This window comes from Argentina anserina, chromosome 6 (genome assembly GCF_933775445.1).
Source record: "Argentina anserina chromosome 6, drPotAnse1.1, whole genome shotgun sequence".
Taxonomy (NCBI): domain Eukaryota; kingdom Viridiplantae; phylum Streptophyta; class Magnoliopsida; order Rosales; family Rosaceae; genus Argentina; species Argentina anserina.
The window spans coordinates 32,236,094-32,258,647 of record NC_065877.1 but is presented as its reverse complement, the minus strand read 5'-3'; the positions used below and the strand labels follow the sequence as shown (position 1 = coordinate 32,258,647).

At 37.8% G+C, this 22,554-nt stretch overlaps 2 protein-coding genes across 4 annotated transcripts; one reads left to right on the top strand and one right to left on the bottom strand.

Annotated features, from left to right (window-relative positions):
• The first annotated feature begins 14,271 nt into the window (after nt 1–14,271).
• Nucleotides 14,272–16,750, top strand: LOC126799947 (isocitrate lyase). Its single transcript, XM_050527209.1, has 3 exons — nt 14,272–14,301; nt 14,866–16,468; nt 16,656–16,750. The coding sequence occupies exons 1-3, from the start codon at nt 14,272–14,274 to the stop codon at nt 16,748–16,750; spliced, it is 1,728 nt and encodes a 575-aa protein (XP_050383166.1).
• A 428-nt stretch (nt 16,751–17,178) lies between these two features.
• On the bottom strand, nt 17,179–22,347 carry LOC126798291 (syntaxin-132-like). 3 transcript variants are annotated; one of them, XM_050525213.1, is made up of 14 exons: nt 22,169–22,342; nt 21,774–21,940; nt 21,449–21,556; nt 21,149–21,205; nt 20,739–20,787; nt 20,359–20,447; nt 20,191–20,264; nt 20,046–20,088; nt 19,901–19,961; nt 19,773–19,798; nt 19,612–19,689; nt 19,430–19,510; nt 19,274–19,339; nt 18,766–19,178 (listed from the first exon to the last, which is right to left on the bottom strand). In XM_050525213.1, the coding sequence occupies exons 3-14, from the start codon at nt 21,500–21,502 to the stop codon at nt 19,014–19,016; spliced, it is 843 nt and encodes a 280-aa protein (XP_050381170.1). In that variant the 5' UTR covers nt 21,503–21,556; nt 21,774–21,940; nt 22,169–22,342; the 3' UTR covers nt 18,766–19,013. The 3 variants fall into 3 exon arrangements, with proteins under 3 accessions (XP_050381169.1, XP_050381170.1, XP_050381168.1); XM_050525212.1 differs by lacking the exons at nt 18,766–19,178; nt 21,774–21,940 and adding an exon at nt 17,179–17,375 and having other exon boundaries at nt 22,169–22,347; XM_050525211.1 differs by lacking the exon at nt 21,774–21,940 and having other exon boundaries at nt 22,169–22,344.
• Between the last annotated feature and the right edge of the window lie 207 nt (nt 22,348–22,554).

The following is a 22,554-nucleotide window of genomic DNA, read 5'->3' as shown; positions in this document are numbered from 1 at the left end:
AGAATTTCATATGACATGGTCCTAGCACCATTGGCATCATCCCTGACAGTGGGAATGAAGCCGACGATGGCACCATTGTACGATGTGGTATTGACGGCGCCCGTGTATTGTACTACAAAACAAGGGTGGCAAACACAAAGATGGACTAGTAAGGGTCATAACTTCGGTCTTGGCTTCTACCTGGTTGAGGGGGAGACCATCAAATTCTCTGGAATCAAAAACTACAAAGAAGCGAAGTGCGAAGGCACAAATATTTTACCCATCATCAAGAGATATTCTCTGAACATGTTTATCAACTAAGTTTATGTGGGACGCTACATACTTCTTTTGTTGATGTTAGAGAAGAAAAGAAATCTCTCAAATTGATCGTATAAAGCGCGCGCGCGTGTGTAATGGATTGATCTCCCATGAATGATGATGTATTCGCTTATGCTCTTATTCCGTTGTAAAGTATCAATGTTGAGCAACTTGACCGAAGTGGAAAGAATCAATACAGGTTGAACTAGACTTGTTATGTTAGTCTTTGTTTGTAAATGTAATGAGAAAGATGAAGTCATGCGATATTTGCAAGACTTATGACGCAAAGATTGGTTCATGATCCTAGTATTGACTACGATGAGTTATATTCTCTCGTTATGAACATAATTGTTTTCCGCTACTTGATCAGTAGTAGTATCCATACAAATTGATTGGCAGCATATGATAGTGGTCATTGCATATTTGTAAAGTGTCTGAATGACCTTAATTACTCAATTAAATGCCTCCAGACCACGGAGAGCTTATGCAACCAGATTATGACATTCGAGAGAACGTAGTATAATCGGTTGCAAGAACGCATACCCATACGTGTTCATATGAAAGCCAATTATGAACTCTCTATTTCGTTTAAGATGATGAAGAAATTCAATGGACTATAGATTCATATATGTAAGTGTTGTTGGGACACTATTGTTTTTATTATGATGTGATTAACTATGTGCCTATGTATCGTCATTTGACTTGAATTGTTTCATTGACATGAGTTTAGTTCTACATTTAGCGAATCAATACATTCTTTCCCATACCAACACCGCCAGCAGCTCATACACACTAGCGTACGCGTTAGTGTTGTTATTGACATTGGTAGCGTAGAGGATACATATGATTCCATCTTGGACCAAAATTAGTCTTTCATTGGTCAATTCTCTCATGCCATTGTGAAAGACACATTGAATGTGACAAATCAAAATCTGTTCAATTTCGTAAGTCAACTTTAATGGGACTTACAAGACAACTCACTTGATGAAAAATAGTGAATTTGGTACTGTTAGAAATAACTATGTGTCTACTTTCCAAGGAAACTAACCATTCAATTTATATATGTTGTATTGAGTGAGTTATGGTTATTTTAGCAAAATATGACAGTTATGTCAGGGAATTTGCAAGTTAGTTAACTTCGACAGAGCACTGTGAACTATTCCGGTCGAATTAGGTTGTGAACTTTATGTCATTGGAACGCCATGAGTGTCTATTTTTCAGCACATTTTATGATCTATTATAACGAAGAAGTTATGGACGTTTGAGTCTGTGAAGGTCATTCCACGCGGAAATCTGATTTTCATTGCAAACTATTGTTTTGAGTTGTTATGCAATTGTTTCCTAAAATCAAAGTTTGGCTAAGTATAACATGTATGATCTAAGAATATGTGTTAGATTAATGATTAATCATTAGCCCAACACTGCTTTTGAGAAGCATGTAATAAATGTTGTATACGTTGTTTTTTGTACTCTATGATTATGACATTAATCATGGGGAGTTGTTTCGTAGACTTCAGGTATAACATGTATGATCTAAGGATGTGTGTTAGATTAATAATTAATCATTAGCCCAACACTGCTTTTGAGAAGCATGTAATAATGTCGCATACGTTGTTTTTGTACTCCACGATTATGACACTAATCAAGGGGAGTTGTTTCGTAGACTTCAGGGGGAGTCTACCTCACATGATGCTATCAAATGTAGACGGTGTTTTGTGTTCTTTTTCTCATTCAATCAAGCTTTTGTTTTTCACCCCAAGAGAATTTTATTTCGTTAGACAAGGTTTTTATCGAGACAACGTTATTACACTATGCAACCTAGGTATGCGACACAATAAGAAGTGTTTCGGGAAAATTATTATATATTCTACAATTGTGTATGTCTTAGCATATTTAAGTTTTTTTTATTGGAGTAGACTTAATGTAATAGATATAAATTATACTCCATATGTAATGCCTATATATATGTCACATTATCAATTATTAAAGTGTTGCGTTGTTATTATTCTCGTTTCATGATTTCATGATTGATCATCTATCATATTTTAAAATTACCAATTAATGTTGGAGGATTGAAGTTAAAAAACAGCTTTCGCGTGATCGATACCCTAGCCGAGAGCTCAGAATTGAGACTGTATGCTCTGTCTGGCTGCGTCATCGTCGGACGAGAACAAGAGGACCTAGTGCCCGAAAAATATGGGCAAGCCGTCAAGCCGGAGTAAGAGTTCTGGGAGGTAGGCCGGTCTACCTCGATGTAGAGGAGGGTTTGATAAAGTGGATCACAACGGTTCGATGGGGGGGGGGGGGGGGGGAGGGGTCGGACTACGTGCCTGAGAGCGAAGCCCATTGGTGAGGCCGGTTCAGAGTGGTGCTGCGAGATCGTCGGTAGATCTGTTCTTGTTTCGTCTTTCTGTGATTGTTCTTAGTTACATGATCTGTTGTCGGCGTCTTGGAGTCCAGAGACGGCCTACGTTTTCTCTTGGCGACAAGCTTGTTGCGATTGCAGCGGTGTGGAAGACCGGAAGACGGTGATGTCGGCTGGTCCTTTGCGGCGTTTGCATCTTTGAAGTTTTTTGGGGCCTAATAAATTGGGTTTGGGTCTGGGTGGAGGACCCATGCTATTTTTAATTTTTATGTTTTATGCTATAGGGAATACCTTTTTTTGCAAACCACACTCCCATTCTCATTTTAATGTGTCTGTTTCCATAATTACCCTTCTGACTACTATTTGTCTCTTGTTCCTCATAATCTCTTTTTTCTTTAGAATCATTCGTTCATCTTCTCCAAGTTAAATCCCCCATTAGAACCAGTCCATTGCATCTGATTCAGTCATTTCAGTGGTTCTCTTCTCCTCGTTTAATTTAGTTATAACATGAAACTAGCCACAATATCCCAATCTTTTATAATTTGCAGCTAATCGATCTCATATTGAAAATCAATAATTATCCTATGCCAATACCAACAATGCAAAGGAGATGAGTATTTACCCAGTATTAGTCCCAACTCTGAAATACAACCTTATATAAATACTACTTTTCAAGCTTCCCCTTTTTTTAGTTCTTTGTTAATCCTTGCTATAGATTCATGCACTCCTACCAACCAAATCCATTGACTTAGCCATCAGCTATTTACTGAGAATATTGGATGCAGAGATTTTGAATCAAAGCGCACAGTGGGAATCAATATTCAATGTTGGGTTTGGTGGGTTTGATTTACAAAGTGGAACTGTGGAAAGACCGTTGGTTGGTGTTAGAAATGAGTTGAGTGTTTGTAATGTTAATCTTAGAAGATGGAGAGATAAGAGTTTACACCCAGAAAAGAAATACTTCTCCCGAGAAAGATTGAAGAATTTCAAGTGGAAAACGAAGTGAGAACTGAAAAATAGAAGAGGAACATGATAGAGAAATTGAAGGGTAAATTGGAATTTTCCTTCAATGAGGAGTGTGGTTTACAAAAGGAGGAGTCACTCCCCTTGTTTTTATGTGGTAATGCCTACAGCCTACAATAACAACCTACGCATTTTGGTAGGACAATATGGGCTCAGTCCTGTCTATGTAGGTGAGTATTTTGCTTACTTAAATAGTCGCAGCCACACAGTGGTAAACTAAAATTAAGTATGTACTATTGAACAATTAGTATGTATAATCGTACAACATATCTACTGATTTTTCTACTGATTTTTCCAATATATTATCGATGTGAAATAATAAATAGTCGTGATTTGTGAAATACACTTTGCTAATTGATACTTGTTACGATACATGTGTTCTTTATAGAGACTCTTGATATTATTTTCGAAATTCTTCTAGATCCTATACATCACTGTGACCAAATCCTTCATTTAATTTTCTCTAATGTCCTGTCTAATTAATAGCTTAATTATAAATATATTACAATTGCAAGCACACTGTTTGATGTGACAGTTTTTGCTCTTTTTTTTTTGTTATGAAACTTCTCAAGCATTTATATTTCCATATCATGTTGAAAGGACCATCTCACAAATGTAACCTGTATATACTTGCCATTCCTTGTACATAAGGTTTTCATGAACCTCATTGCGCTCTGTGAACATGTTCATTGAATATAATTCATTCATGACAGGAGTGTGCACATAACTTCGATGCTGTCTCACGTTCCCTTGAGACATAACATCGATGGTGAATAAGATCAACTGATCAAGGTGGGATGAGGGCTCGTAGGCCTATTTTTCGGCCTAATTTCTTTGGATTTGAATAACAGTTGTATCTCCAATCTCTATTCTTTTACGAAAAAGGCCTCAAATTCCCTCAATTTTTTTTCGTTCATGTTCATAATTATCAAAATGTCGATAAAGCCATGAAACCATTAACCATGTATAATATTAGAGTGAGAAGACATACTAGAGTACTCTTTAACAAAAGAGCAAAGTAGGTTGAGTACGTTCCTTAAATTAGAAGGTGAGCAAATAATAGACGTATATGGAATCAAAAGAGCTCGAGTGTGTAATACGGCTCAAGTGTGCTCGAATGGCCTCTCGGTATGTGTACTGATCGAAAGGAAGAATCTGGAAGCTGATGAAGTTGACAACCAATATCCAGATGTGTAGGAAGATAAGACCTGAACCCAAAGGTGAAGCAATGTCTAAAATCTGACATTAGTCTCGAGCAGTCGTGCCATATAATCGCGAAATAGTGAATTGAATAGCTAGCCAGCTTCCCTGCTTGTAATAATCCTAAATTTCAAACAATATTGGTTTGATTTAAATTCTATAAAATTTCGAATTTTAATTAGAATGAATGTGTTTGGTTGCGACGTTATTAAACGAGAAACGGAAACGTTCTCAGAATGTTTAATTTGAAAAACGTTACAATTCCGTAACGTTTATATCGACTTTTATTCCGTCACTCAGTTGCGAAAACTTCCTTCACGAAAGTTGTAGAGCTCGTCGATAGGAGTTCGTGGATATGTGACGCGTTCGAATCGGACGTTGTATGTAGAAGTTATTATTGACGGAAGATAGTTTCCGATTTTAAGGGGGTATAAAAGGACATTTTGTGAAGTAGGGTTTCTATTTTCAGAAACCCTCTTCTCTCTTCTCTCTCTTCCGCCGCCCCTCTCTGTTTCTCTCTCTCTCTCTCTCTCTCTCTCTCTCTCTCTCTCTCTCGCTCTCTCGGGTTGATCTCTCCCTTGAGTCGATATCCCTCTCCGATCTCCGCCCTGACCTTCGAAGCTTGCACCGCCGCTCCTACGGCCTTGCAAGCTCCGCAGCAAGCAACCCCGAGCTTTCCCCCCCCCCCCCCCCGCACCGTGCCTCACTGCCTCAAGCATCGCCGCTGCATCACGCATCATCATCGTCATCGTCACGCATCGTCATCGCCGCTGCATCTCCTACTTGGCACCACCTACAATCGGAGGGGAACCAAACGCCGCACCTCACCTCATCTTGACTCAAACACGATTGATTCCGAGGCTATCGAGACGTTGATTAGGTGAGGGCTTGATTTTATTTGGTTGTGTTGAATGTTGTTGTGAATTTGGTTTGAATCGGAGGTGAATTGATGGAGGATCGGAGGAGGAGGAGAGTTAGGGATGCCGCCGCCTTAGGCGGCGCGTGTGGAGGAGTGGGGTGGCGTAGGGGCTGCCTAGGATCGGAGGAAGGAAGAGGGGAGAAAGGAGGAGGATTTTGGGGTGGTGGTGACATCACACGCGCCGGTTTTAGGCTCGGCGCGTGGGCCCCACGCGCGGCCGCCGGCGAGTGGCGCGTGTACCCCACGCGCTGCCACGTGCGGCGGTGTGAAAGTGTTTTCCGATAGGGGTATTTTGGTAATTTACTTAAATGTAAATGTAAATTTTATTTACTACGGTAAATGTAATTAAATTTTACCTTCGGTAAATGTAAATATAAATTACTTTCAGTAAATGTAAAAAGTAAATTGTAAAAGGTAATTAGTAAATTTTATTTACTGAGATTGTATTTACCTTTAAATAGTACGTATACGTACAGAAATACGTATGAATATTTATAGTACAGAAATACGTATATAATATTTATACGTACAGAAATACGTATATAATATTTATACGTACATAAATACGTATTAATATTTATACGTACAGAAATACGTATATAATATTTATACGTACAGAAATACATATTAATATTTATACGTACAGAAATACGCATATAATATTTATACGTACAGAAATACGTATTAATATTTATACGTACAGAAATACGTATTAATTGTATATTTGTACAGTAACCGTGAATAGTAACAGTGAACAGTAACATTGAACAGTAACTTCGTAAAACCGAAAATTGCTGAACAGTAACCGATTATTACTGTTTCGGCATTTAAAGGTTTACGAAACGATTCTAAAATTCTTTTGTTATCTTTTCAAAGTGATTGTTAAATCGAGGAAATGAATTATCATCGGGAATTGTGGAATTACGCTCGAGTCGATAAGGTGAGTAAAATCTCACATATTTACGAATCTACCCTCGCGTGATTCAAGATTTTTGCAAGAGTATTTAATAATGAATTACAACATGTATACAATTTAGTGGATTATATATATATATACTGTATAATGGTAATAAGTGCATATATATATAGTTCATTATATTATATATTGTTATTAATTCATTAGAAAAGATCATTTTGATGACAGAAGATTGTGTATTGAGCAAGTGTTGTGAAATATGACATGTATAAGATATAGTGGACTATATATATATATTGTATAAATGGTAAATAAGTACGAATATATATAGTTTGCTATATAATATACTATTATGATTTTATTGTGAATGTATTGAGCATGTGATTTGGATTGGTACAATATGATGTGAGATTATTGTACGTGATTTTAACATTGTGATTGTTAAAATATTGATTTGTCTTCGGACGTGATTTGGTACAATATGATGTGAGATTATTGTACGTGTTTGGCAAGTCGGAACCTAGCCTTTGGCCGGGCGAAAGTTACGATACAGTTAGAGCTCTAGTCTATCTGCCTTAGTACTGCATGTGAGGTAACGGGTGGTTATCTGCTCATGGGTACTCAGTTTATTTTGGATGTTGGGTAGCGGGTGGCTATCCAATATCAACGGTGTATTACGAGAGGGGTAACAGATGTGTACCAGCGTTCTTGGTACCCGTATTATAAATGCATTGGGTAACCAGAAGGGTTACTTAATGTAACGACCCCAAAATTTCGAGCCTAAAAACTCAAAAATTTCAAAGTCGTTAGAACACTAAAACAATCTCAATTTAAATCGAAATCATTTAACGTGCACAGCGGATCATCACTGAGTTCTCAATACAACTCATAAACCAATTATTACAAACCAAACATATAATTCAACATTATATCAATTGGAAATGTATAATCCTCACAAGATAGTCACACCAAATCCTCACGCAAGCTGGAGTTAAATAACTTCAAGTCCTCTGAGCGGTCCGTCAATTCCCGCTAATCCACACCTGCGGAGTTATCCACTACACCATCGAATTGGTGCACCGGGATTGTAAACACAAACCCGGTAAGCTTTACAGCTCGTATGAGTAAAATGAAAATATATAACTCGCATATCAATATATACGAAAATCCACAAATCAAACAAATATAAATGCACTCATGAGTCAGTGGACGGCCCATCTGGTTGTCCCAAAGAAAAAGAAGCGCTCATGAGAAATTAAGTAACCCTTCTGGTTACCCAAATGCATTTATAATACGGGTACCAAGAACGCTGGTACACATCTGTTACCCCTCTCGTAATACACCGCTGATATTGGATAGCCACCCGCTACCCAACATCCAAAATAAACTGAGTACCCATGAGCAGATAACCACCCGTTACCTCACATGCAGTACTAAGGCAGACAGACTAGAGCTCTAACTGTATCGTAACTTTCGCCCGGCCAAAGGCTAGGTTCCGACTTGCCAAACACGTACAATAATCTCACATCATATTGTACCAAATCACGTCCGAAGACAAATCAACATTTTAACAATCTCAATGTTAAAATCACGTACAATAATCTCACATCATATTGTACCAAAAGTCATGTCCGAAGACAAATTAACATTTTAACAATCTCAATGTTAAAATCACGTACAATAATCTCACATCATATTGTACCAAAAATCATGTCCGAAGACAAATCAACATTTTAACAAACTCAATGTTAAAATCACGTACAATAATCTCACATCATATTGTACAAATCAAAATCACATACTCGATATTTAAATCTCGTCATCGAAATGACATAAATCACGATAAAATCATAACAGTATATTATATAGCAAACTATATATATATGTACATATTTACCATTTATACAATATATATATATATATAATCCATTATATCATATACATGTCATATTTCATAAACACGTCCGAAGACAAAAACTCGTCCGAAGACAAAACATTTTAACAAACTCGTGTTAAAACCACGTACAATAATCACACCTCATATTGTACAAAAATCAAATCACATGCTCAATATTTAATCCTCGTCATTCGAAATGACCAATTCTAATGAATTCATAACAGTATATAATATAGCAAATTATATATATGTACTTATTACCATTTATACGATATATATGTAATCCACTATATTGTATACGTGTCGTATTTCAATATTAAAAACTCTTGCAAAATCTTGAATCACCGCAAGGGTAGATTCGTAAATAAGTGAGATTTTACTCACCTTATCGATTCGAGCGTAATTCCACAATTCCCGATGCTAATTCCTTTCCTCGATTTAATGATCACCTTGAAAAGATAAGAAAAGAATTTAAAATCGTTTCGTAACCTTTAAATGCCGAAACAGTAATAATCGGTTACTGTTCAGCAATTTTCGGTTTTACGAAGTTACTGTTCAGTGGTACTATTCACTGTTACTATTCCCGGATACTGTACAAATATGAAATTAATACGTATTTCTGTACGTATAAATATTATATACGTATTTCTGTACGTATAAATACTGTATACATATTTATGTACGTATAAATATTATATACGTATTTCTGTACGTATAAATATTATATACGTATTTCTGTACGTATAAATATTACTACGTATTTCTGTACGTATAAATATTAATACGTATTTCTGTACGTATAAATATTAATACGTATTTCTGTACGTATAAATATTAATACGTATTTCTGTGCGTATACGTACGATTTAAATGTAAATACAAATTCAGTAAATAAAATTTACTAAATTACCCTTTCACAAAATTACTTTTTACATTTACTGAAAGTAATTTATATTTACATTTATCGAAGGTAAAATTTAATTACATTTACCGTAGTAAATAAAAATTACATTTACATTTACTGTTACACAGTAAATTACCAAAATACCCTTTCAGTCAAAACTAATCACACCGCCTCACACGGCGGCGCGTGTGGCACACGCGCCACCTCTGGCCGGCCGCGCGTGGGGCCCACGCGCCGACGCCAACCAAGGCGCGTGTGATGCCACCGCCGCCCCAAAACCCTCCTCCTTTCTCCCCTCTTCCTTCCTCTGATCCTAGGCAGCCCCTACGCCACCCCACTTCTCCACACGCGCCGCCTAAGGCGGCGACATCCCTAACTCTCCTCTTCCTCCGATCCTCCATCAATTCACCTCCGATTCAAACCAAATTCACAACAACAATCGACAGAACCAAATGAAATCAAACCCTCACCTAATCGACGTCTCGATAGCTCGGAATCAACCGTGTTTGAGTCAAGATGAGGTGAGGTGCGGCGTTTGGTTCCCCTCCGATTGTAGGTGGTGCCATGTAGGAGATGCAGCGGCGATGACGATGCGTGACGATGACGATGATGATGCGTGATGCAGCGGCGATGCTCGTGGCAGTGAGGCACGGTGCGGGGAAGCTCGGGGTTGCTTGCTGCGGAGCTCGCAAGGCCGTAGGAGCGACGGTGCAAGCCTCGAAGGGCAGGGCGGAGATCGGAGAGGGAGATCGACTCGAGGGAGAGATCAACCCGAGAGCGAGAGAGAGAGAGAGAGAGAGCTCGGGAGGAAGAAAGGAAAGAGAGAGAGAAACAGAGAGGGGCGGCGGAAGAGAGAGAAGAGAGAGAAGAGGGTTTCTGAAAATAGAAACACTACTTCACAAAATGTCCTTTTATACCCCCTTAAAATCGGAAACTAACTTCCGTCGTTAATAACTTTTTCGTACGTCGTCCGATTAAGACGCGTCACATATCCACGAACTCGTATCGACGAGCTCTACAACTTTCGTGAAGGAAGTTTTCGCAACCGATCGACGGAATAAAAGTCGATATAAACGTTACGGAAATGTAACGTTTTTCAATTTATACGTTCCGAGAACGTTTCCGTTTCTCGTTTACTAACGTCGCAACCAAACACATTCATTCTAATAAAATTCGAAATTTTATAGAATTCCAAATCAAACTAACATTGTTTGAAATTTAGGGTCATTACACTTAATTTCCTCATGAGCGTTTTATTTCATATTTCTTTGGGTCAACCAGATGGGCTGACCATTGACTCATGAGGGCATTTATATTTGTTGTTTTGTGATCTTTCGTATATTTTGATATGCGAATTATATTTTGATTTTACTCATACGAGCTATAAGCTTACCGGGTTTGTGTTTACAATCTCGGTGCACCAATTCGATGGTGTAGGGGATAATTCCGCAGGTGCTGATTAGTGGAGGTTGAGTGCCGACTACAGAGGCTCGAAGTCATTCGTATCCTACTTGTGGTGAGGTTTTAGCGTGGATTTGTGTGTGAGAAGTTGTGTAATTTCATTTGTGAGATTTGTGAGTGATTTGTGAGGATTATTACATTTCCATTTTATGTATGGATTATAATTTGGGTTGTAATAATTGGTTGTCTGAGTTGTATTGAGAACTCGGAATTGATCCGCTGTTACACTTTAATGATTTCGATTTATTTGAGATTATTTTGTGTTTAACGACTTTAGAATTTTGAGTTTTTAAGCTTGAAATTTTAGGGTCGTTACACTGCTAGAGGCTCCAATGGCCCCGGATCTTAAACATATATGTTGAATAGCCAAAGAACAATCCATCAACCTACGGAAAGTGCCCAATGGCTTATGAATTATATATATGTCTCTAGCTATCTCACCTATGCACCCAAGTGACCCATCTATATATGGTAGCTAGAACATGTTGCAAGTTGAAACCATTGCATACTTCAATGCATCCGAGTTTACCATTGATAAAGATGACCTACTTTCAGAATTACACTATTTTTCATTGAACTATCAAAGGTCCAATTCCCAAGATAGTTCGAAAGCTAGAACAATAAGACGCTTAAACTAATTCAATCTTCTTCGTCGATCTCACGCTAGTGCCCAAAAGGGGTACCAGATTGAGGTTTGACAAAGATTAAACTCTACATTCTTAGATGTGTATCCCTAGTTCAGTTAAACACTTAAACCCTCAATCTGCAGGCAATTCTCTAAAACAGCATTTTAATTTTACACGATCTGTAGATCAAGGCCTGACTTTCATTGATTCACACCTACATATATCTGGTTAAATGATTAATATGCTTAATATGACGATACAGCCGGTCTATCATCACCTCATATGAAAGTAATTAACCTCATTTCCTGCAGACTGAAGTGAATTTCATTTGCAAGCAACAATCGGGGAAACATGCAAGAGGAAATGCATGATGAGGACTCGAAAGATATGTGCGGATAACATGCTAGGGTCTTCTTTTTTGTTTTTGCCTCGAAGTGCTCAAAACCCAATCCTAGCTGCCTGCTAGGATTAGTCGCAACAGCAGCAGCAGCAATTGAGGACCACCACCCCAACTTGAGTCTCACACTCTCACCCAGCAATTATTCATCACTATTTGTCACCAATCCCCGGCGGGTAGCTAGTGGATCGAACCATTATTAAGTTTATCTGGATGATGACGGTGCGAATGCATGTATCACTCCATGTTCATGACGTCCGTTAAGTTATCCTAATCTTTTTTCTATACACATCGATGAGAAACCAATAACCTCGTCTGGAATCTACCGCAAATGCTATATATAATTCTCAAAACTATTATATCCCATGCATGCATACGTGTGTACTACTAGTTCCATAAGAAGCTTGTAAAATAATGGTCTTTGTTATATTACTGGCCGGTTTGTTCAATCAATCCATCGGCACAGACGGCACTGGGTATTTATTTGCTTCAAAACTATTTCATATATCAGTTAGTAATCATTAAATTCAAGAGGTTATATGATCTGATGAACAAGTTTAATAACCGAGAAAAGTACGAGCAAATTAACTTATATGCCCATGCAGAGTGTCGTTTTTAGAGTGTCGTTTTGGCCTTTCACACTGCCTAAGTAATTATGTCGACGTGATTTCTTATGTTATGTTGCATTGGCAAATTGTTCATACAATAACACGAAGTTCAAACCAATAGGGCAATCATTTCTGCTAATTTTCACCTACGTGCATTGATATTCTGCAGGCATTATTAGCAAACCAGATCGACCGTTTGACGATAATATTTTCCACAAGATGTATGAAATTACCTAACTATATATATGTACGTGTTCGCGCGTGTGTGTATATGTATGCAGATATTCCAAATTTCCAATCAATTTCTAGTAGTCATTTAGTTGTGTATGCGTCGGCAGTATTTTCATCACTCAAGTAACTAGCTAGCCAGTGCGCAAGTGTTGCATTATCGTGCACAAATGATGCAAGAGGAAAATACAATTTTCTTACGTCTACATCAGTATATAGCTAGGCTAATTGGAAATTCAATATACTGAACAAGGCAAACTGGCTAAGTTATCAAGAGAGATTTACATGCATGCATGAGGGGATAAGACTGCTAGCTCAACTAGTTTGGATATAGAATCGAAGATAGGTCTATCCTCCTTCACCTCACCTCCTTGGGAGTCCAAACTTCCAAACCTTTCATTATCATTCCCAGTAATACTATTACGTACGTACTAATACTACAACTCTTTTTTTTTTTATGACTACAACTACTACAACTCATATAAGTTATAACCATCACCATTAGAAGCCCTGCAGATTATTTAGAACGACTTCAGAGTTGTGTACAAAGAAAACTACTACAATCTGTTGCAGAAGACAAAACCGAAATTTCTTCTGCTATATATCCATATCACCATATGCCTAAAAACTGCACTGACATGTAAGATCATACCAATTACGTTTATCTACATGTGTCACAGCCGTGTCACCAACATTTGTGGCCACTTGGAGAGAAATTAAAACTCATTTCCCAGAAGAAGAAAACAACCAAATATATATAGAAACAACCCTAATCTGGTTAATTTAATTCATCGTTGTGATTAAGTCTAGCTAGGTAGCAGCTAAGAAACATTTCAGATAGATTCAAGTAAACTGAACCATGTATACCTATTATTTCCTGGATTCAGTCATAGCAGTTTTCTTTATTGGTCATCAATCGTGCCCATTTGCAAACCCAGAAAGCATACTGATGAAAATCGGGTGATCAAGATCGCGATCGGCACGGCCTACCGACTTGCTTCGCTAGTCACAACTGAGACACTCAAGTAATCAGAATAATAATAAAAGCTTGAAAATGGAAAACAGAATCAGTTATATGCAAATATAGCATGGTGACATGACATCATCTCAAATCGGAAAAGAAGAAGACAATTAAACATGGTGAATCCAAGTGCCATGCATCACCCTACGTGCCTGCAAATGCAGCTCCCAGTGGACAAGTTCCGCATTTTTTCTACAAAAGATAAGTTGCAACGCTGAACAAGATTTATTACAAGTAAATAATCAATAATATTCAGAAACCACAGGTTTTTGAAAATTTCACAGGAATTGTTATCCTGCTCAGTCGTGACCATGGTGCTATAAATACAAGGACTTCGAGGAGGTTTCTCACCATGAACTTCTCTCTAGTCCTTTAGCAAAATCCTTTGATACAAAACCAAGTTTTTGCCATGGCTGCATCCTACTCGGTGCCTTCGATGGTAATTAAACCCTATGCTTCATCATTTTCAGCTCTCTTCCAAGTTTCTTGTTCAGTTCAATTTCTTTCGATGTTTCTTTGCCTCTAACCTCAAGCAATTCCGGTTTGCCTAGTTTTCAGTTCAGTTAGAGTACTTTTATCTCATGTTTCAGTTTCAAAGTCTATTCAGGGTTAATGTAGTTTTATTACTGTCGGCCGGTGGGTTAATTAGCACATATTCGAATGCTTGCTCACCATATTTGTTCATCAAAACTTATACGTCGGTGCATGTACATATTGTTACCTTCACTATTTCGAAGATAATTGGGTTCTAAGTGCTCTCGAGTTCTAATAGACGAAACACCACCGTATGTCCGTATTCATATCTATTAGGCAAATTGTTCACTTCCAGAATTAGTACTGCTCAAGAGCTTCATGTATGTATATGGATTATTTGATTACCTACAAAGCCTCCTAAAACTTGAATGATGAATCTGCTTATCTGCGTGTCTTAATATGATTATTATGCACTTGATATTGTTTTTGAAGAACCACCCTGCTGACATGAATTTACTAATTAACACAGATAATGGAAGAAGAAGGAAGGTTCGAAGCGGAGGTTGCGGAGGTGCAGGCATGGTGGGGGTCCGAGAGGTTCAGGCTAACAAAACGACCATACTCGGCCAAAGACGTTGTGGCACTAAGAGGAAGCCTCAGGCAGAGCTATGGCTCAAACGAAATGGCCAAAAAGCTCTGGAGAACTCTTAAGACTCACCAAGCCAACGGCACATCCTCAAGAACCTTCGGTGCTCTGGACCCGGTCCAAGTCACCATGATGGCCAAGCACTTGGACACAATCTATGTCTCCGGTTGGCAATGCTCGTCAACACACACCAGCACCAACGAACCGGGTCCTGACCTAGCCGACTACCCCTACGACACTGTCCCAAACAAGGTGGAGCACTTGTTCTTTGCTCAACAATACCATGACCGCAAGCAAAAGGAAGCGAGGATGAGCATGAGCAGGGAAGAGAGGGCTAGAACTCCTTATGTTGATTACTTGAAGCCTATCATTGCTGATGGGGACACCGGTTTTGGTGGAACCACGGCAACCGTGAAGCTCTGCAAGCTCTTTGTGGAGCGTGGTGCAGCTGGTGTTCACATTGAGGACCAGTCCTCCGTGACCAAAAAATGTGGACACATGGCTGGGAAAGTGCTTGTTGCGGTGAGTGAACACATTAACAGGCTCGTCGCGGCGAGGCTGCAGTTCGATGTGATGGGAACCGAGACGGTTTTGGTGGCCAGAACTGATGCCGTTGGAGCTAATTTGATCCAGACCAATGTGGACACCAGGGATCATCAGTTCATTTTAGGGGCAACGAATCCTAACCTAAAGGGGAGAAATTTGGCTACTCTTTTGGCTGAGGCGATGGCTGCTGGGAAAACAGGAGCTGAGCTTCAAGCACTTGAGGATGGCTGGACTTCAATGGCACAGCTGAAGACATTTAATGAGTGCGTGACGGATGCGATCAATGCAATGAACGTTGGTGAACATGAGAAGAGGAGGAGATTGAGCGAATGGGCGAACCATGCTAGTCATGAAAAGTGTTTGTCCAACGAGCAAGGCCGCCAGATTGCTGAGAGGTTGGGGCTTAACAACTTGTTCTGGGACTGGGACTTGCCTAGAACCAGAGAAGGGTTTTACAGGTTCAAAGGGTCCGTGGAGGCTGCAATTGTCCGAGGCTGGGCTTTTGCCGATCATGCTGATATTATCTGGATGGAGACGGCCAGCCCCGATATGGTTGAGTGCACGAAATTCGCTCAGGGGGTAAAGAACATGAAACCAGAGCAGATGCTGGCCTATAACCTCTCGCCCTCTTTCAATTGGGATGCTTCTGGAATGACTGATCAACAAATGATGGACTTCATTCCAAGGATAGCCAAGTTGGGATACTGCTGGCAGTTCATAACACTGGCTGGTTTCCATGCTGATGCACTCGTGATTGATACTTTCGCGAGGGACTACGCGAAGAGGGGAATGCTGGCTTATGTGGAGAGGATCCAGAGGGAGGAGAGGAACAATGGAGTCGACACGCTTGCACATCAGAAATGGTCCGGTGCTAATTTCTATGATAGGTACCTCAAGACTGTCCAGGGAGGCATTTCTTCAACTGCAGCTATGGGAAAAGGCAAGTCATCTTTCTCTAATTTCTTGTTCTCTAGGAAAGAGATTACTACCTAGCTTATGGTTCTTGACTCACTTTCTGTGTTCCACATACAATCATACACTAAAGTCTGTCACCTCATACTTCAGCCAACAGTCCACAGCATGTACATGCCTCTTACTACAATTGTTTATTGTTGTTTGTTTTACAGGAGTCACTGAAGAGCAATTCAAGGAATCATGGACTAGGCCAGGAGCTACTGATCTGAGTGAGGGCAATGTTGTGATGGCAAAGGCTAGGATGTAAGAGAATGGTCCTCAGGGGTTCTAAGGACATTAAACCCAGCTCATATATTGTGGGATTTGGGGATAATTAGAATAATGTGTTGCAATTTGCAATCATATAATAGGTGAAAATTGGAACATCCTGGGTATATCTTTTTTGTATTTGCTACCTAGTGCTCTTGTTTGTGTGTATTGTAATGGGATATGTTTCCTTAAGTATGAATTTGTATCATTTGATTTCTATTTTTTTTTTCTTTTCTACATCATCCAAACTAGTATATCATGGATTAAAAATATTGGAGGCAAACATACTCTCCTGCAATGTTTCTGGATGTGGTATTATAGATAGAATTCAAAAGCTTTCAATCCCTCGATAAAGAATAAAATAAATGAAGAGAAAAGTGCAGTACCTTGTTATTAATATGGGTATAGTTGTACAAGTATTACACTGTGTGGATGACTGTTAAGCTAGCCTGGAGTGGTTCTTATTTCTTCCATGGCTTCAGAATGGATAGCACAATAATGAGTGCAATGATCAAGAGCAAGATCATGGAAATGATCATGCATTTTCTTGACTTCTTTTGCAAGCTCTTTGCAGTTGTTAGAGCATCTGTCCCTGATTGTACATGATCTACTGCATTTGTCACCTGCAAATTAAGAAACAAGTATTAATACAACTTACTAAGATGAGTCTTTTTCAAAATTGTAGCTAGCATTGTTGGTTAGGTTTCTCACTCACTGTTCATATCAAGTGCGAATGAAAAAAATAGGCTTGTTGATGCAAGAAAGAAATAGAAAATCAAAGCAGCTAGAGAAAAAGCAATGACCCAAAACCCAACATGTGAATAACCAACTACCACATTCCCAAAAAAAAAAAAAAAACTTAACTTTGAAAGGAAAAATGATTGTAAATTAATCCTCGAAATTTGATCGACCAATGTTGTAAACTTTTCGAAATTTTGTGATGATATGGTGTGTCAAAATTTTCTTACAATTATCTAAATGCCGTAATTTACACTTCACAATGGGGGTGTTAAAATCCATATTACCATAATATATGATATATGATCAACCTAAGTAAATGCTAACTGAAAAACTTTACCAACTCTAAGTAGGTCCTATCCAAAATTGATTTATGATTCCAATTTCAAGTGGCAAAGACAAAAAAGACTTTTTAACAATTTCTAAGTAGAATACTAGTACATAAAGCGTAACAGATCAATGCGATAACTGGTTACTGTACTATGACTTCAACACTAGATATGCATTGTATCATAATCTACATCACCTTGTAATTGAGAGCCTATTTCTCCACAACACAAAAGAAAGGGAAAAATGAGAACAACCATCATATATATACTATGACTATTACTAGCTTCTCAGAAAAAAAAAATCAAAAAGAAAAAAATAGATCTATTACTAGATTACCGTGTGCATCTTAATCTACATTTTGGTGTTACATACCTTTTGATTGAGCCTAGCTATTTCTTCACTACAAAAATGAAAGTATTTGAAAACATGACTACATGCCTAATGCACTGTATAATCTCATTACATGCACCTTTCCCTTACGTATGATCTCATTTCGATTCATGCGACATATACTCTCAAGTATTGCTGCATTTAAGATCTATGTAGAAGAAGACGGTATTTTTTTATACCAAACGTTACCTCGAAGAAAAATTGAGGCATTTTTGTTCATAAATTAGGGTGGTTTGAATAAAATCCAGCACCATGTTGTAAGAAAAATCTAATGATGTTCTACCTTTTGTTCTCAACATAAAAACCCATTTAAAGCTGAACATTTTTACAAAAATAAGTAAGAAAATTACCAGAACTGATTCCATTTTGTATCACATATTAGAACATAATAATAAAAAATTATATGTAAAAATGGAGAACATTAATCACCAAGTGAGACGTGCTTGTATCATCGTGTTTTCTAACTGTGACAAGGTTACTAAAAAAAATTAAGTTTGATATTGAAGACTCAAATTGTCAAGGAAACTGAAATGGTACGAACTAATGCCATCCCTGTTAGGACAACTATACACATACTATAATTTACTCCCAAATGTGCGGCACCATCAATATACCAAACTTTCACAAGAATACACACACAAAAATGAATCACTCAAAAGCCAAAAGGGAAGAAGAAGAACGAATCAATAACTAATTACTACGACACACTCTTCAATCCTCACATATGTGAATATAAATCCCCAACCAACTCAGTAATGGTCCTATATTACATGGTGAAAAGATTAGGGTAGACTCAGACAACCCTAGCTGCTTTTCCATGGTTTGAGGACACCAACAACTACAACAGCTACTATAATTAAAAGAATGATGATGGCAATGCACATCCATTTTCTGGAATTCTTCTGGAGTTTCTTTGCATTTTGCAGTTGAGTGGTCCCAGATTGCATATAATCAACTGTATTCGAAACCTGAACACGATCTCCATTAACACAGATGCAAAGTGATACACAATCACACATGCAGTACACAGATATGAAAACATGATGCAAAATTAGAATCAAACCTGAGTTTCAATGTTATCTAAAATTTCTCCTTGAGCATCAACCAAGACAGCCATATCGAGGTAGATCTGAAAATTTATCACTACACCATATCAGACGTGTTCACTACAACCTACAGGTACTCAAAACCTATATGACTTGATGCACAGTGATCAAACCTGATGCAAGTCAAGAAGCTTTTTCTCAATCTCCTTAACAGTGTCATGCCTCTCTTGAATTTCTTCCAAAGTATTTAGTACCTGACATCAGAGTATGTGATGTAGTCTCATTTTTAATCGAAAGTTTTCAAGGGGGAAAACACAACAAAGATTAAATTATGTACTACATTAATAGAATATACCTGTCCTCGTCCCTGTTCTTGGACTGCCTTCTGGAATATTTGCTCACTATTTCCAGTTTCTATTAGATTGTCAATTGTCTGAAAAGGTGTAAAAATTGACAGGTTAGAAACACACTCAAAACATGAAAGGGCTGAACTCTATGATTAAGAATTGGGTTCACCTCTTCATCCGGTCTAGTTCCCGTTACTGTTTGACCATCAATGGGAAAACATATGACCAACCATAAGTAATTGTGAGGATATTGCTATAACAAGTATCTTAGTATGACTATGTTGAAAAGGCAAAAACCTGTGATGACTCTTCTCTCCACAACCTCACGATATTCATCTTGGATTCTTTGTCTAAGGGTCTAAAAGTATATATAAAACATTGATAAGAAAATAGTGAAATTAACCGAGTCAGAGGTAAAAGTGAGTGTGCAGAGTACATATACCTGAAACTCGATCATTATCTCCCTAAACTTTTTCGTCAAGGAACTGCCATAGAATAAAGATACATTACATCAGATTAATAGCTATTAATCTAATATAAGGATTTAAGTGCAGTATAATATATAACATAAGTTACTGTATACAAACTTTGTCATGTTCATCCTTGATCTGTCGACACCTGTTCCCTTCTCACACCCAGGCTTTTGTCGGTTGGCTAAGTTCTAGAGAAGCATAATGGGAGTCAGTAAATAACAGAGAAACTACCAAGTAATCTGAAAAAGGTGGTTGATCAAGGCAGAGTTATTAGCGTATTACATCTTTGCTTATTGCTTCTAGTTTGCCTTTGACACCACGGGCAATCTTTCCCACTTCATCAATATCTTTTTCCATCCGCTTCTTAATTGCTGAAATAAGGTAACTGTCTCAGTCTCTTGGACTACTATGAGTGTAAAACTATGACTAGAGGTAAATAAGTAAAAACATAAATAAAAGAGACCAGGAAAAACTGCAAACAGAGTGTAGATATCAATCAACAGAGAACACAATGAATCATAAAACAGTTAAAGATAGTACTTTAAGTTCCAAATCGCCGGCTATGTATGCAGAAACTTCCGTTTTAGGTTGAAGCTTTTCAAAATATGGCAGAGTCCGAGATGGTTATACCTTTATTCTAAAAAAAGAGAGATGGTTTATACCTTTCATGGCAGATGCTTTTGTAACAGACTTCGACTCCTCATTTGCATCCTAAAAATGTGTTCACAATTAGTTTATACTTACCGTTCTTATGCATACAAACACATTCAACTGTCAACAAAAAATTTATCCAAGAGTAGCATATCAGCTAGGCGGACTGTGTTTGTAGACAACAAGTGGTAATGGATACACAATGTGTCTGTCAAAATGTGTGGTGGAGTTGTGGAGATGAGAGTACTACAAGTTAACAAGACATCACAGGTTCTAACATGAAGATGAAAATTCAGATATAACATAGACATGCCAATAGTCAATACAAATCAAAAGCCAATGAAACTTGATCGCAGATCCTGATTCCAGATATGTATATCAATACAAAGTAATTCATGGCTATTGTAAAACAGACATGTACCTTAAGTTTTTTAAGAAGCCCGGAGAGCTTTTCCACCTGTTTCTCCACCTCTTGAATCTACATTATCCAAAAAAAGAGAAGGTACAAACTTAAATGAAAAAAGAATCGACAAAAAGCAAACCCTTCACCCCATAAAACCCAGAATGCAAAGAGAAAAAACTGATGTATGCATTTTATTAGACATTTCTTCTTTCATGTATTCTCCAGAGAAAAAACAATGATAGAATCCAATGATCCCAAATGATTGATAATTCTGTAGTATGCAACGCAAAGGATGATAGATTTGTGTTGAGGAAAAACCTGCTTATTGAAACTATCCATTCCAGCATCAGACATGCTACGAGGAACTCCCATTTCGATATCATTTGTTCCGGAAGGCTGAGCTCTTGCCTCACTGACAAACGAGTCCTAAAGCCAGAGAAGTTTTACACAAGTTAACCACTGATTACAGCACACTGATAACCAATTTGGGAAAGGAAAATGCAAAATAATTACAAACTCAGCAATCTATTCAACTCAAACTGATTTCTTCTTATTCAAATTTTCACATGAACATGGGTTCGATGTCTATAATACTTGACTGAATTAAAATCCTGCATACAAAAAGAAATTATAACAAACCCACCCTTAAATTGAAAGTTTGAAAACTCAGAACTCTGTTTTTGTCTTTTACACTTTCCCTTTCAAACAGTCACCTCATCAACTGGAGGGTAAAGTGTCACTGCAACTCAATTGATTGCGATCTTTACAGCATCCAGTACAAAATTTGTCTTAAATTACATCATGTACTCACTAAAACCATGAACTTTACATAGAAATCATCAAGAAAAATTCGTATAAAATCACCACCACCACTAAAAAGAGCATCAAATCAAACCAACCAGCATAAAACCTTTTATTCAAGCAAAGCAAACAACCCAGATCAGAACACACTGACCTTCAGTTAGGAAAACAGAATTGAATCAACCATCACAGTCAAAAAGGTAGAAACTTGAGTGAATTGAATCAAAACCCAATTACCGTAAGCAGGTCATTCATCTCGATTTCTATGTAGGAATAACTGGTGCCAAAAAAGGACAGAAAGGCACACGATTCAGAAGGCCTTGAACTCTTGAAGACGTTACACACGAATTTGGAAATAATTATATTTTACGTTGATAATTTATGCAACAAGGTTTATGTTCTGTCTGACAGCCCAACTTGCCTAAATGTCTTAGTGAGCTGTGGTTATTATTTTTTGTTTGAAGGAATAATTAGGCAACGTCTTACGTGTTTGAAGTATTGATACTAGAGTGTGTTCGCAATATAATAACTATTGACGATATTAAAAGTGAAAATCTAATGGTTAAAATAAATATCAACACGATTGAGTATTAAAACTTTGAGTACTTAAGAAATTTTGGGAA

Excerpts from the sequence above, each read along its gene's own strand:
- LOC126799947 (XM_050527209.1), top strand. The coding sequence starts at position 14,272 with ATGGCTGCATCCTACTCGGTGCCTTCGATG. Across the intron at positions 14,302-14,865 it reads CCTACTCGGTGCCTTCGATG|ATAATGGAAGAAGAAGGAAG; the intron begins GTAATTAAACCC and ends TAATTAACACAG. Across the intron at positions 16,469-16,655 it reads AACTGCAGCTATGGGAAAAG|GAGTCACTGAAGAGCAATTC; the intron begins GCAAGTCATCTT and ends TTTGTTTTACAG.
- LOC126798291 (XM_050525211.1), bottom strand. Across the intron at positions 21,206-21,448 it reads TGGATAGTTTCAATAAGCAG|ATTCAAGAGGTGGAGAAACA; the intron begins GTTTTTCCTCAA and ends TGGATAATGTAG. Across the intron at positions 20,448-20,738 it reads AAAAGCATCTGCCATGAAAG|CAATTAAGAAGCGGATGGAA; the intron begins GTATAAACCATC and ends ACCTTATTTCAG.